At 35.0% G+C, this 15,038-nt stretch overlaps 1 protein-coding gene across 1 annotated transcript in view; it reads left to right on the top strand.

The window, feature by feature from the left end:
* Positions 1 to 15,038, top strand: part of IntS9 (integrator complex subunit 9) — a 67,266-nt gene that overhangs the window by 34,815 nt on the left and 17,413 nt on the right. The window contains exons 6-10 of the mRNA XM_081755766.1: positions 1,883 to 1,995; positions 6,164 to 6,344; positions 9,193 to 9,325; positions 11,158 to 11,260; positions 13,177 to 13,382. Of these exons, the coding sequence (XP_081611892.1) occupies positions 1,883 to 1,995; positions 6,164 to 6,344; positions 9,193 to 9,325; positions 11,158 to 11,260; positions 13,177 to 13,382 (736 nt within the window). The remainder of the gene's footprint in view (positions 1 to 1,882; positions 1,996 to 6,163; positions 6,345 to 9,192; positions 9,326 to 11,157; positions 11,261 to 13,176; positions 13,383 to 15,038) is intronic.

Here is a 15,038-nt window from a genome sequence, read left to right as displayed (position 1 = left end):
AGAAGGTAGCGGTGGTACAAACATGAACCTTTACATATCCCTAAAAAAAGAAATCGCAGGCATGAGGTGGAGAGATCTTGGGAGTCATTGCAGAAGAACTGCATCATCCTCACAATGACAACCAATCCATCGATGGGAAAAAACAACGTGTAACGAATTCCGTATTTCACGACGAAAATGAGAGAGGCGCGCTACTTTATTGCCAGATGATGTTCCTTTTTCTTTCTCTCGGTATTCATTTGAGGTAGAATCATTACTGGAGCATGTCCAAATATGCAATACCAGTGATAGTGTTTTTGTTTGTTTGTTGTTTATTAAGTCCATACTCCTGTTCTTTGGATATTGCTCAAAAGACAATCGCTTTTGGCGAATCCCTCGTATACTTCTCTGTTTCGTGTGGATTTTCAGACCACTAAGATGAAATGAGGCTTCATCACTAAAGATCACAGGACGAAGAAAATCATATTCCATGTCCAGCACTTTTTCGCCAAGGTTGACAAGACTCACATTATCTTTAGGCTTTAGGGCCTGTAACAGTTGTATACGGTACGGTCTCAGTTGCAGTCTCTTTCATAGTCCTCCAAACAGTATGGTCAACATTGCTAGTTCTGGACTCCCCGCTTTAGAGATTTCTTGGGACTCTGAACGAAACTTGCTCTGACTTGCACGAAATCTTCCAGTGTATTTCCCGTTGTACAGGTATCTCGTATTCTTAAATTGCTTGTACTACCTTTCTACTTGTACTACATCCATGTTCCCACAGGAAAGCATGTTGCGCTCCAATTGCCGAGCTACACCTTCCAAGTTAGAGGACACAGAAAACTTGACGCTTAGAAGGTGTCGCAATCTTTACAACTAGCGCCGTCCTATGACGGAGTTACGAAACACTTCCTGCAATGCAGAAAAAATGTTAGTGAGTTATCTTTTCTTTAAAGGTATGTTTCATTTCTGTATTGTATTTGAAAGAGAAGATACATTTAATTAAAACCCCGATAATCATTTAGAAACACCCTATATATCTTATCAGGAACATAGTACACATAGTAATGTAGAAGAGGTGAATAAATTGAAATCCGTAGGTGGAGTGGAATAATTAATAATGAAAACGACGAGGAAATCTAGAGCACCATCTTAATAACGATTTAAACTGGATTATCTTGGCACGTGATAGAATTCAGAAACGAGGTTTCGTTTCTGCAGCGACAACCTTTGATTCTTTTAAACCATAAAGTAAGCAAGTTAAGCCATAGGAACTGAGAAAGTATTGGTAGTTTTCGTAAGTAGCATATACTACGACAGAAATTACATAAATAAAGCACTTTGGTTTCATTGCCCAAGAAAATAATTTATTCCACCCAATGATGAGCTCAACATTTGCAAGGGCCCTAAAAGGAGTGTTAGAAGGAGAACTAGGAAAGAGAATGACATCTGGAATAATGAGACAGTATGTTTTGGATTGTGTTTCATGCAGTTACATCTATCAAATACAAACATATACATCTGTCTTTATATTCCTGGTGTGATTTTTGTGGCTCCTGTAACACGGTTTCAGAAAGATAGATGTAGCCCAATGTGCAAACTAAATGAGAGCTGAGGGTGGATTTTTAAACAATTTTTAAAAAATTTGAGACGCAAACGTGAGTACTTTGGAGTGTATTCATAAGGTAGCTCTTCAGACGGTTTACATTACAATAAATGTTTTATCGTATGTATGTATGTATCGTATGTAAATATTATCATTTTTATTTCAGAAAGTATATTCATTTTTACAAAATGATCACTGGGCAGAATGTTAAAGATAAGTTTCATGAGTTTAAATAACATGATGGCATTGTACTTTTGCATATTATGTTTAAGGAACTTTAAATATTTTTTTTTTCAGGCCAATGGATCAAGGAGCATTAAAAAACTCTGACATCCTTATTTTAACAGGACTAACACAAACGCCAACAGCCAATCCCGACTCTATGTTGGGTGAATTATGTATGACAGTTGGTAAGAAATATTATATTCGTTAGCTGTTAAATTTATAAGGTATGAGAGCGTAAACATAAATTATGTGAGATTAAGATGTTTGTAACAGTTGTTTGGTTCCTCTGTTCGGTACTAAATAATATGATAAATCTGAATTGACCACGATTTATCTTCCACTCATTTCATGAATATGTAACAAAATACGTACGTGTGTAAATAAATTCAGGCACACGACCCCTTCCCATAATGACTGTGCTGAGTGAAACGTGCACTCCTTTATTGACACAAACACATAATGGGTTTACTGTATATACGTAGTATAGTGCTGTAAGTAAATTTATTCATTATTCTAGTGTCAAGTAAGAACGAACAATCTAGAACGAAAGTAAATGAAAATCTCACTCCTACCTTCCGATGATTTTATTTATCATAGGAATAACGAAATGTACGAAGAGAATCAAAAAGTAAGGTGAACATTGAATTTATTACTTAACGTGAAATAAACATAAAACTGTAGGATTTTATGCACACGGTACCATACTAAAACTTCACGTAGTCGCCACTGCTGTCCAACATTTATTCCAGAAGAAAACCATATCGTTCATTTCGGTTGCCGAAAACTCTAGCTCATGAGCTGGGTGCTTTAGGAGTGTCGAAACGTCCACAGAAGTATTCGACAGGAAGTCAAAGTTAATATTAGAGAGGGGTAGATCAGGACTGTACAGAGTGTGTTGTCTCCTTTTTCTTACGAATAATTGCATCCATTGAAACACATTCCTGCCATTGACTAAAGTCGATGATCTTCCACTTTTTTGGTACAACTGTCAAATCAATTCTTCTCCTGACAGACATGTTGTACCACATATACACTTGTTTGCGCGTTATCACATTTTCTCCATAAACATCTACCACTTTTTGATGAAGTTGTATCTGTTTTACCCCTTAGCATACACACTAAGTATGCCGCTAAGTAAATTGAATAGTACTGCACGCCATCGCCTTTGGTTTATGTTGCAGTTATTGCATCATGATGTTTCGTAGTCCGTCAGCAGAAGAAACAGTGTGATGCACCCTGATGGTTGTCAGACTTACTACACCTCGATACCTATAAGATGCAAAAATTATAATTGCTTGTACCCCCTTCGGATGTTGTTACTTGATAGGGGATCACATCCATATTCCCACAGGAAAGCATGTTGCATCCAATTGCTGAGCTACACCTTCCAAATTACAAGACACAGAAGTAGAGCTCCTTCCTGGCTAAGCGGTTAGCGTACGCGCCTTTGGCGTGGGAGACTCGGGTTCGATTCCCAGTAGGAGCTCATATTTTGGATTCCTTGTTAATCAGTAGATCCCGTTTCATATAGCCTCGCTGCTGAAAAGGACGTTAAACTCAAAATCAACTCAGCTCAAATCAAATCAAGACACAGAAGATTTGACGCTCAGAAGGCGTCGCATATTTACAACTAGCGCCATCCTACTACGACGTTACGAAACACCGCCTGCAATATAGAAAAAAATATTAGTAAGTTACACTTCTTTCTCTTAAGATACATTTCATTTCTGTATTGAATATGGAAGAGGGTATTAATTAAAACCCCGATAATCATTTAGAAACACCCTCTATATTTAATCAGGAACATAGTACACATAGTAATGTAGAAGAGGTGAATAAATTGAAATACGTAGGTGGAGTGGAATAATTAATAATGAAAACGACGAGGAAATCTAGAGCACCATCTTAATAACGATTTAAACTGGATTATCTTGGCACGTGATAGAATTCAGAAACGAGGTTTCGTTTCTGCAGCGACAACCTTTGATTCTTTTAAACCATAAAGTAAGCAAGTTAAGCCATAGGAACTGAGAAAGTATTGGTAGTTTTCGTAAGTAGCATATACTACGACAGAAATTACATAAATAAAGCACTTTGGTTTCATTGCCCAAGAAAATAATTTATTCCACCCAATGATGAGCTCAACATTTGCAAGGGCCCTAAAAGGAGTGTTAGAAGGAGAACTAGGAAAGAGAATGACATCTGGAATAATGAGACAGTATGTTTTGGATTGTGTTTCATGCAATTACATCTATCAAATGCAAACATATACATCTGTCTTTATATTCCTGGTGGGATTTTTGCGGCTCTTCTAGCACGATTTCAGAAAGATAGATGTAGCCCAATGTGCAAACTATATGAGAGCTGAGGGTGGATTCTTCATCTTCTAAAGTCAAAAGGTATAGAGAATAAGGCATATTAATTACGTATAATTTAACAGTAAGGAAGCATTTATTCTTTTTTTCGTAGCGTAAAGTAAATAATACATGTATTCATTGGACTTACCTCCCTTCTTCAGGAATGATAAATAAAGTAAAGTTCTGGGTTTAAAAAGAATTAGTGTTCTTTCTTTATCAATTTTTACGTTCCATTTCAGTATAATATCACAGGAAAAAATCTTATGCGTTACTTGTTGATACACACTTGTAAAAAATTGTCAGTGTGTGTTATATATTATGTTGGGCATTTTTATTTTTTCATTAAAAACATCTCAAAAACTTGGGCTCGTATTATATTCGAAGTAGTACTATATTACTTATACTATATATATATAGGGAGCTGACATGAACTTAAAAAGAAAATTACCACTCATTTAATATATTTTTCAGTACACGCCCATATAAACACAACTCCCAGCGATCCTTTTAGCTCTTTACAAATGGAAATTTTTAACTAATCCCTCCAGTAATTCAGACACTAACTACAGTATTTTGATATGTATTTAGTGTATAGTTATTGTAATATATTTACTGGATACTATCTGAGCTAGGAGTAAGCTAAATTTGTGTAAGCACTCTGTAGCGGGCAGCTCTCATTTGCGGACTCGTTATTCAGAGGTTTAACTGTATTTTGTGGTTATTTCAATGACTTGAAATTTGTTAAATATGTTCTGAAGTGACCACGTTCCGGAATTCTATCATTCTATTTACAGATTTGTACAACTCTTAAATACTACTTACACTTCCGAGCTTTCGAGTCTCTCCTGGAGTCGTGGTCACGGAGGATAAAAACAGGGAGTAGAAAAATAAAAACATCAGAGAAATAAAAGGAACAGACTTACCAAAGGAAGAGCGATGCTAGAACACACTTTATCAAAAACAACGATCATACATCAAATGATGATGATACGAGCTGCAGTATGGCAGAGTTGACTTGCACATTCTTCTATTGTATAACAGAAAGATCGAGCAAATCAACTGCTCCATATCACAATTTCTATCACTATCATGTGACATATGATCGTTGTTTTGGACAAAATTTGTTCTAGCATTGCTCTTCCAGGCACGTAGCCAGGATTTCGTAACGAAATATTGCGGTTATCACTCCAGGGGTTCGATCATTCTGAACTATTTTACTGTAAACATATATTGGTTCGTTTAGCCAGGATTTCGTAATGCTGGGGGGGGGGGAAGATAATATGAAATACTCTGGTTACACACCAAGGGCTCGATCAATCTAAACTATTTTAGTGGCAACACGTATATTGGTTTGTTAGGACAATAAAATGAGGATATCCTAGTAAGTATTTGAATAATGAACTATCTCTCGAGTAAAAAAATATAAAAACAGTATTGAAAAAGATATCATATTCCGAGTTTCTTAAGTTCTTCTTAGAGTTTATCTGTTCGAACCGGTTTCTCGATCATCATTTGTTGTCCATAGGATTAGCATGGAGCTAGATGGAATTTGAATGCTCCGTTAAAATAATATTAATTTCAACTTGATTCCCCCCCCCCCCTTACAGTTTCCTCTACACAAAGCTCCTCATAAGAAAGAGTAACCATACGCTTGCTGTAGCTTTATATTTTTAACGCTGATTCTTCTTTTTCGTTTCTTATTGTTTCATCCTTCCTTAATTTTTTACATTTCTGGTTCCGAAGGGGGGGGGGTTCCGGACCCACCCCTTGGCTACGTGCCTGGCTCTTCCGTTGGTAAGTCTGTTCCTTTTATTTTTCTTACTGTTTTTATTCTTCATGACAAGGATTCCAGGGGAAAGTCGAAAGCTAGGAAGTGCAAGTAGTATTCAGCAATTGCACAAATCTGTAAGTAGAATGTTATTCTGAAACAATTTGTATGTTTAAATTCTTTATTTATGAATGTGTTTATTTGTATTGTCTTGTCTTTCACTTTTAGCTGTAACGCTGCGGAGTGGTGGAAGTGTACTTATTCCGTGTTATCCGTCAGGAGTTGTGTACGATTTGTTCGAATGTCTGTCAAGTCATTTAGATAATTCTGGAGTGAGTCATGTTCCGATGTTCTTCATCTCTCCGGTTGCTGACAGTTCTCTAGCGTACTCAAATATTCTCGCTGAATGGTAGGATGTTTTTCTGTTCATTTTTACTTGGAAGTATGTTGAACGTTTCTTGTTGCAGTAACCAGAATTAATTACGTGTATGTGATTTAGTGCATAGATATCTTTTTTAGCTGAAAACACATGTATCATAACGGCGTATAGGAAGGTGAGAAACATAATTCCAAAATAATAATAATTTTTTTTTATTGGTATCAGGAAATTACAGGCACCAATTACAATTTCCAAAGAGTAGAATAAGGATAAGCAATACAAACAAAAAACATGCATAAAGTAACATGAAAATAAAAACATACATTAAATAAAACCATACAGAATAAAGATTATCAGATTATAAATATACAGCCGTAATAATAAGAACCAATCACGGACAACAATAAAATAAGATATATAGGAACAATAAAAACCAAAACATGCAAAGAAGAATAAAATTTATGATAAATGATAAGTTATAAACTTCCTCTGAATAGAAGGAAAATCAGGAGTAAAGGTGACGATATGTAAGTAATTGTTGACATTTGACAACCATTTATATATTGAAACGTCTCTAAGAATAGGATTATATTTGAAAATTTTGAAATTTCTTATCAACATGTTAGGAACACAAAGACTAACAGCCTCTATTAATAGCAATTTGCCCATCGAAACATTATGAAGTAGTTTAATATCAAATCAAGTTCTTCGTTCAGATAATTTAAGTAGATCAACTTGGTGCCTAATTTCATCATGGGATTTCTCTGATAAGAATTTGAATTTCCATCGTAACCATGAGACAAACAAGTTCTGAACTACTTCAATGTCTTCTTGAAAATACTGGGCACTTTTATTCCAAACACTAGTACAGTATTCCAGATGACTACTTACGTTGGCATAATATAGTATTAAACAGGTTTTCAAAGAGGAGAGGTCTCTAGAAATCCATTTTATAATTCATAATAATAATAATAACAAATAAAATAATTCAGTTGGTGTAGTATGTGTTTTACATATCGGAAAAGCATTGCGCAAGATGTGGTAATAACCGTTATATCTTTACGTTAAAAAGACGAAAGGTTAGTGGAAGTAAATAATGATGGAGGAATTGATGGAAAAATAAGAGGATTCATGGACACAATGACAGGAATTTGAGATCATGTTTTTTACGACTTCCATATAGATTTGACGGACAAAATGTCATTAGCTTCAAGTTTTTATTTTTTTTTTACCATATATGACAGTGTTAGCTGGTACAAGGAATTTCAGTGGGGTCGTACGTCGCTACAAGATGAATTGTGTGAAAGAAGATTATCCTGTGCAATATAATGTGGCTGCTATGCAAGAGATGTTTTTCCAAAGATTCAAGGTGTACCCATGGATATAAGGAGAGGCCTTTAGTATTGAATTTTCGTCCTAATACGCAGTCCTCAAAGGAAAAACTAATCCAAACAAAGCTATTTCTTGTTGGATATCCCCATCAATTGTCAGATATCCAAAAATCGGAGAGTAAGAATTTCTTATGAAACTTTACACATGTTGAACCGAGGTGGACACCAATATTGCACATGAGAATTATATACTATTTTATGACTGCCCAGCTCATCGTCTACAAAACTATCTATAGACGAGTTAAGATGACTCACATGAATACTGATAAAACAACTAGTAATAAATATAGCCATGCACGCTGTGTTCTTTGATAGTATTGGTGTGGTCGTAGCTTTTAGGCTACAAGAGCAGAATTTTTTTTACGACTAACTGATGCACAACAGCATAATTAATAAAATTTCGTATATTCCTGTAAATTCTCGGTTTACTCTTCATTCACAATGGTGCTTCTCCTCACATCGTAAAACAAACAGTAGAGTTTATGCAGGCCAGTCATATTAAAACAGTTGGTCATCTTCATGCTCACTTGATCTGGCTGTGTGTAACTTTTTGTTGTTCCAGATCTTAAACAGTAGTTGAGAGGAGGTAACTTTACTTAGGAGACAAAATTGAAACTGCAATAGAGAGTTTTGTAGCAGCATTCACAGACAAAAATGGCGCCGACTTTACACTCGTAGAAAAAAGGATAAGTACATTACCTTTGAATTTATTTTCGATAATAAGAGGAAGAAATAATGATAATAATAAGAGGAAGAAACCATTGTCCTTACCCAGGTATTAGTGCCTTGTCTTATGTCCATAAAGAGAAATTGTCACGCCCGACCTTACTTTTTTCTTTTTTTTTTTCTTTTTTTTTTTTTTTTTAGTGTATTGTCTTAACTGTGAATGAAGTTTTGAAACTTAGATTGTCTTAGCATTGATTTATTACTTCGATACTAATATTTTAGAAAATAATAAATAAAATTTGTAGTGGGAGAGTACTCAAGAGTAAAGATATACATCTAGTGAGAAATGGAGGAATCACCTGTTATTTGTTTATAGATGAAACTGCGACCCTGCCAAGGATCGAACTCGGGCTTCAGCTTTACACACCAGTGCGTTTACCATTTGTTACTTATACCAGCAGTAGTTTTCACTTATGAGGTGGTATTCAACCAGTTAAATACTTTGAATTTTATTGTATCTGTACCTAGAGAAGATGCAGTATATAACATGTTGTTGATTATTGTTCATCTAACTAGATTTATTATCACTCAATCTACATCAGTATTCAATATAAGTAGTCACGGAATTGTTTGAGTATTCCAGATGTAAGTTCTAGCATCGTCCCTATATGCATTGGCTGAAGAACGAAAATATGTGACTGAACTAATGTAGCTAAAATTTGTTCCACCATAATACAATCACTGGATTCTGTCTAAATTGTGAACACAGTATTTTTTACATTTTTGAAATCTCTATCATAAGTTTTCTGTCATCTTTTCAGGTTGTCCCAAGCCAAACAAAGCAAAGTGTACCTACCAGAAGAACCGTTTCCCCACGCAACGTTGGTCAGAAACGGAAGACTGAAACATTTTAAGAATCTGTATGCTGAAGGATTTAGCACGGATTATAGACAGGTAGATGTCTGCTAGAAAATTACATTATTATTTTACTTTCATAAAAACATAATTATTGCTGGTTTATGTAATCTTAGTGCTTTTTGAATATTAGTAAGGGTGGGTGATCTAATTCAAGGAACGAAAATCGAGAACTTCTTCTTCGATTCTCAAAACAATTCCGCTTCCTTCTGGAATAAAATCTCAACAGATTAAATGCATGTAGGATAGTTGTAAATACAAGTATTTATTACTACAAAAATTGACATAAACATAACTAGAACACTATCAAAAAAAGCATCCCGGCAGCTTTTCTCCGAGACTCCTGAATGTAGAACAGGAAACCGGAACAATCCCGGATTTTCGGGATATTTGATTCATCTTGATGTATGTACACCCGCCTAGGAGCCATAATGTTTACCGACCAAACTTTGAACTTAAGTTTCTTATAAAGTTTTCGGAGGGGGAGATAGAATTTTCTCTTTATTCCCAGAAGTAAGAGTAGGTTACTGAGGGTGAAAATACAAAAATTCAGTTTTCCCAGAAATATTCTAACAATTTCGTATATTTTTCACAAATCAATATTCATAACCCAAGGACTGTCAATGAGTCGAATTTTACCACCGTTATAAACAGTCAGCCTCTTGCAGGTGTCACTAGGAGTCACAGGAAGGATTCGTCTATAATGATGTTACCCATTGATCTTGACTTTGCAGGGAAGGGCTGTTTTTATTTGTGTTCATTCATAGTACATCAATTTGGCCCAAAGCGTAATATTCAAAAGGTAAGAAAAAGCTCAATAGGAACTCTGTAAGAAAAAGGAAAGGATAAAATATTTTAAAGCATGCTAAAATGAAGTAATACAAAGTATTTCGTAGTTGCTGAAGTACCTCTTCTTTACTTAGTAAAAGGTAAAATAATGGAAAACGTTCAGAGATAAAATAATACTTATATTTCCTTCCTCTTTTCGTGCATGTGGATAATATATTCGTCTATTATGTCCCGAGAAGCTCATGTACTGTTTCTTGGCTGTACGTACAACAGTTCAAGAGAGTTTCACCTCTCTGCCACTTCCATATTGAATTCATGCAAGTGAATGGTATATTTGTATTCTCTCAAGGTACTTTTCGTATACCAAATTTTGTGCCTTTTTGTGCCATGGTAGAAAGGAAATGTGTAGGATACTGCAGTAAAATTTTCCATGCCAAAATAAAGTTTTCTTGTACCGTGCTCCATTTTCCACGATATTAGTCAGTTCCGTGATGTCAAAGAGTAAGAATAGGTAGGCTGTAGTAATTTTGAAAATCAATGAAGACATGAAATCGATATAATAGTGTTTGATCCATTAATAACCAAACATACAATCAGTTTTATTATATAAGTATATAAGCTTACATGATATTCACAGCTAGTTTTATTATATTAGTATATAAGTTAACATGATATTCATGATGTTACTTGTTTCTAGGAATTGGCAGCCAGAATTTCTGTTCCTAACGATAATAAAAGTGCTATGAACTGCTGTTTCTTAATGATAAATGTATTTATAAACTGCTATTTCTCAATAATGTTCAATTTTCCTTATAATTCGTTGAGCCTTTGAAAGACTGACTCTTCCTTCTCCACACCACTGTTTCAAACTTGGTATACTATTTGGTTAAGAGTGGTATTTTTGAAGATATATTGTATATTTGTAGTGTTTTACAGCAACTTGTGGGTTACTTTAGTTAGCTTCACTGCTGTGAATAAATAATATATGAATAAGTATATGAATAAATAGATGTGCTGTTAAGGTCATAGGTTTGTATGTTTTAAAAAGTCCAAGAGTACATTAATTGTCTCCATCATTCTAGCCGTGCGTTGTATTTTGCGGACATCCTAGTCTTCGCTTTGGTGATTCAGTGCATTTCATCGAATTATGGGGTTCGAATCCATTGCACACGGTTATTTTCACAGGTAATTTGCATTATAGTTATTGTAATATTTAATCATCATGTTTCATTCACTCTCATTCTGTTTTCTTAAAACATTCTAGTGTCTAGTTCGGTATATGAATAACACTTATTATTATTATTATTCTGTGAAACGGAGAATGATAGCATACAGTCACTAAAGTTATCACTGTAAGCTAAGTGTATAGTTCAAGAAATTTCAAGGTTCATTATCGCAGAAACAAAGGCTCGACGTCGTATTTTATTCTGTATCAAACTGACCCACTAATGATTGTTATTCCCTTCTCTCTAATGTCGATTTTGATTTTACCCGTAAATCTTTTTAGCGTTTCCAAAGGCCTATTAAAACTTTACCAACTAGAAGTAGATAAATGCGGTTCCTACACTCTTGGAAAATCTTGGGATTTATATTCCATTTTCAGTGCCTTTAAAAGTACCTGGAAATCGGTAAATGGGCTTTGAATTGCTTAGAATTTGCTGAGTGAAAGATGGCGGAACAGGGTCAAACATTTCTCTCAAAAAAAAAATGGTTTACGAAAATCCTCACTATACTAATGAGGACGATTAACCTGTTCCCTCTGCGTATCAGTGACCAACATTCACCTTCTATATGGAGTAGTAACAATAACAATAAAAATGTCTTAACATTTTGTATGAATATTTATGTTATTATTATTTTCTTTGCTGTTTCTATAAAGATAAAGATACAATTCTATGACGTTACAAATTTGGGTACGAAAATCACTGTCGTTTTATCAGTAGATACGAAAATCACTGTCGTTTACTTGTACAATCCGAAACAGTATTAAGTATAGGTTGGAGCTATCAATTCTTGTACCTCCAACGTATACTTAATATTGTTTCTGACTGTACAGATTTGAGAGAAGTCACAAAAATATTGACCGCCGCAGTGACACATAAGTGCATTTACTAGTAGTATATATTAAAAGAATACATTGTTTGTAGTGAACAAAAGGTGTACCAGCCAGACACGGAAATGATTCCTCGAACCAGCGGTTGGAAAGCTGATTCATTTTGTTGGTTTATTCAGTATTTGGAAGGAAGGATAAAGAAAATAGAATAGTGAAAGTATGGAAGTGTGAAAGGAAACATTATTATTATTATTATTTTACAGTAGTAAAGGTGTGTGAAAAGCTTGTACATTAAACTGTATTGTTGCCAGAGTTATTTTTTAGGTAAGGTTCATGTCGGAATAAAAACGAAACAAACTTTAAAAAAAAAAAATCTGAATTTAGATACAATTTTCTATTTTTCTACGTAAATTCCTTGCTGGTTTAAACATTTATCATACCGAACAACGAGTTTTTGGATATCCTCCTCATAGAACTCTGCCGCCTGTGATGACAGCCAGTTAATCAAGGTCGTTTTCACTTCTTCACCAGTGAAGACGTGTGCTGCTTAGGAAGTCGTCAGATGGCAGAAGAGGTGGTAGTCACTAAGCACAAGGTCTGGACGGTATGGGCGGATGACCGAATTCCTCCCAGTCAAAAAATTTATTCAGATCTTAAGTTTGAGCAACAGTTTTTTTCGACCTTGCTTAAACAATGTGATCCACTTCACTGTCATTCATTGCATTCCATCATGCACATCACATACGTGAGGATGAATATTTGTATCTGTCATGTTTCTTGCTGTTAGAAACCTGCCATATTTCACAATCGGAGAGCTACTTGATTTTTTAAAATGTATTACACACTGCGAAACATACAGGTTAATGTCCTTACTGCAGTTGGCGTAAGATTGTACATAATGGATGCCAGAAGCCTGCGCGCGCACTCTGAGGTGCGAAATGTCCAATTCACAAATGGACCTTACTTAAAATATTTCCCTTAACTCTTATGTATGTGTTGTGTGCTAGTTGTAATTCCAAGAAAGCTGACGGAATTATTGTTTTTGCAGAACCTGATTTTCCGTACCTGGAGGCCTTAGCTCCGTTTCAGCCGCTTGCAATGAAAGCTGTGCACTGTCCCATAGACACAAGTCTGAATTTTACTCAGGCTAATAAGCTTATTCGAGACCTGAAACCACAAACACTAGTGTTGCCAGAGCAATATACACAGCCTCCAGCTAGTGCCGTTCATAGAGTGGATTTAGTTATTGAATGTGTAAGTTTGTAAATTAATGTTCATTATTTATTTATTTATTTATTTATTTATCATAGTTAGTTGTACACTAACAGCATTAGCCCAAATATAATTCGACCTCAAGTTTTGGAGGTGATTTTAGTGGAAAAATAAAAATACTCACTATAAAATATTGTACAGTCTTTGAGAATATTATATATTGGAAGCTCTTTTTAGATTGAAATCTCTGTCGTTATTCCACCTTCTTCTGATGGCTATCAGTCCCAATCTTCGCAATCATTATCATTCAATGGTACAGATGATTCAGTCCTTCGTGGTATGATGTATGTTTAATAAAATGAAACCTCTAGATGTACGTCCATTTAGACTAAATGAGACGGATGATCAATAAAAGTGAATGATTATTGATGGAATGAGAATGTGGGAAAAAATGGTCACATGGACTGTTATCGAAACAAGAGACCTCTCGCACCAAAGGTATGCGCTCTACTACTGAGCACCATGTCCCCCTTTTTTTTTATATAAGTGTAAAGGGCATGGTTGCGGTTGTAGTACGAGATACAGTAGGTTTTACGAATCTGTTTGTATACTAAAAAATAGTATTATAATCAAACTAATACCGTAGGTATAAACACGTGGTGACGTTAAATTTCCATTGCCTTGATAATACTTGCTATTTCTAGTTAAAAGTATAATATTGAAGAACGAGTAAGATGATGATTGCCTACAAAACATACATGAAAAACCACATTGACAAAGAGAACAGTAGTCACAGGAGATCCTCAGTGACAGTTCGCGCCAAGCATTAAAGCGGGTTGTCACTGAGAGCCGTCATGCGACTGCGGTGCAAGTGGCGAAGGAACTCAAGCAGCACCTCCCACAGCCTGTGTCGACAATTACTGTCCGCCACGAATTACATGACATGAACGTACAGGGTCGGATTGCAGGATTAAATCATTGATGAGGGACCATAACGCTTTAACACGATGCTAATGCTGCCGAGAACATGCAATATGAACCACTGATGACTGGAAATGTAGATGATCGGATGAGTCATTGTTAGAGACGAAACTTTTTTGCATCAATTTGTAGCATTAATTATCACAATTTTCGCATTTATTTTTTTTAAATGTAGCACATTTTTTTTAAATATGGTACTTGTAAACCATATATTTTTTTAGTAGTAAGGTGTATCTAGTACAAAAATGAGTATATACTTTGATTAGATGCACATTCTAGCTAATGTATTCACTGAAATATAGAAACTAATGCAAAATTTCAAACATTTCCTCTAACCTCATCCTCAGTTAAAAGATAAGATGCAGCAAGACATTACGAATTCTTCTTTTAAGTTTGTTCTCCTGTCAATAACAATCATATTATACTTGGAAAAGAATCTCTTGGCATCAACACTCGAGACTGGCAACCATATTGAACATACCGAGCTGACTGCAAATGAATTATGGTTAACTTTTATACTATTTAGCAATGGTACAATGCCAACTTCCTTATCCGCACTGTTGAGAACTTCAGTAACCGTACTTTTAAATTCACCATAAGTAATCAACAAAACATGAACATTTTTACCACAAAACACAATCAACGATTTAAACAACATTTCAGTTTTGTGTAGATCTACATTTTTATAAAGTGAAACAGTTTCTGGATGAAATAATG

The sequence above is a fragment of the Thermobia domestica genome, chromosome 4 (assembly GCF_964235325.1).
Source record: "Thermobia domestica chromosome 4, izTheDome1.hap1.1, whole genome shotgun sequence".
NCBI lineage: Eukaryota > Metazoa > Arthropoda > Insecta > Zygentoma > Lepismatidae > Thermobia > Thermobia domestica.
This window is presented reverse-complemented; position numbering and strand designations above follow the sequence as displayed.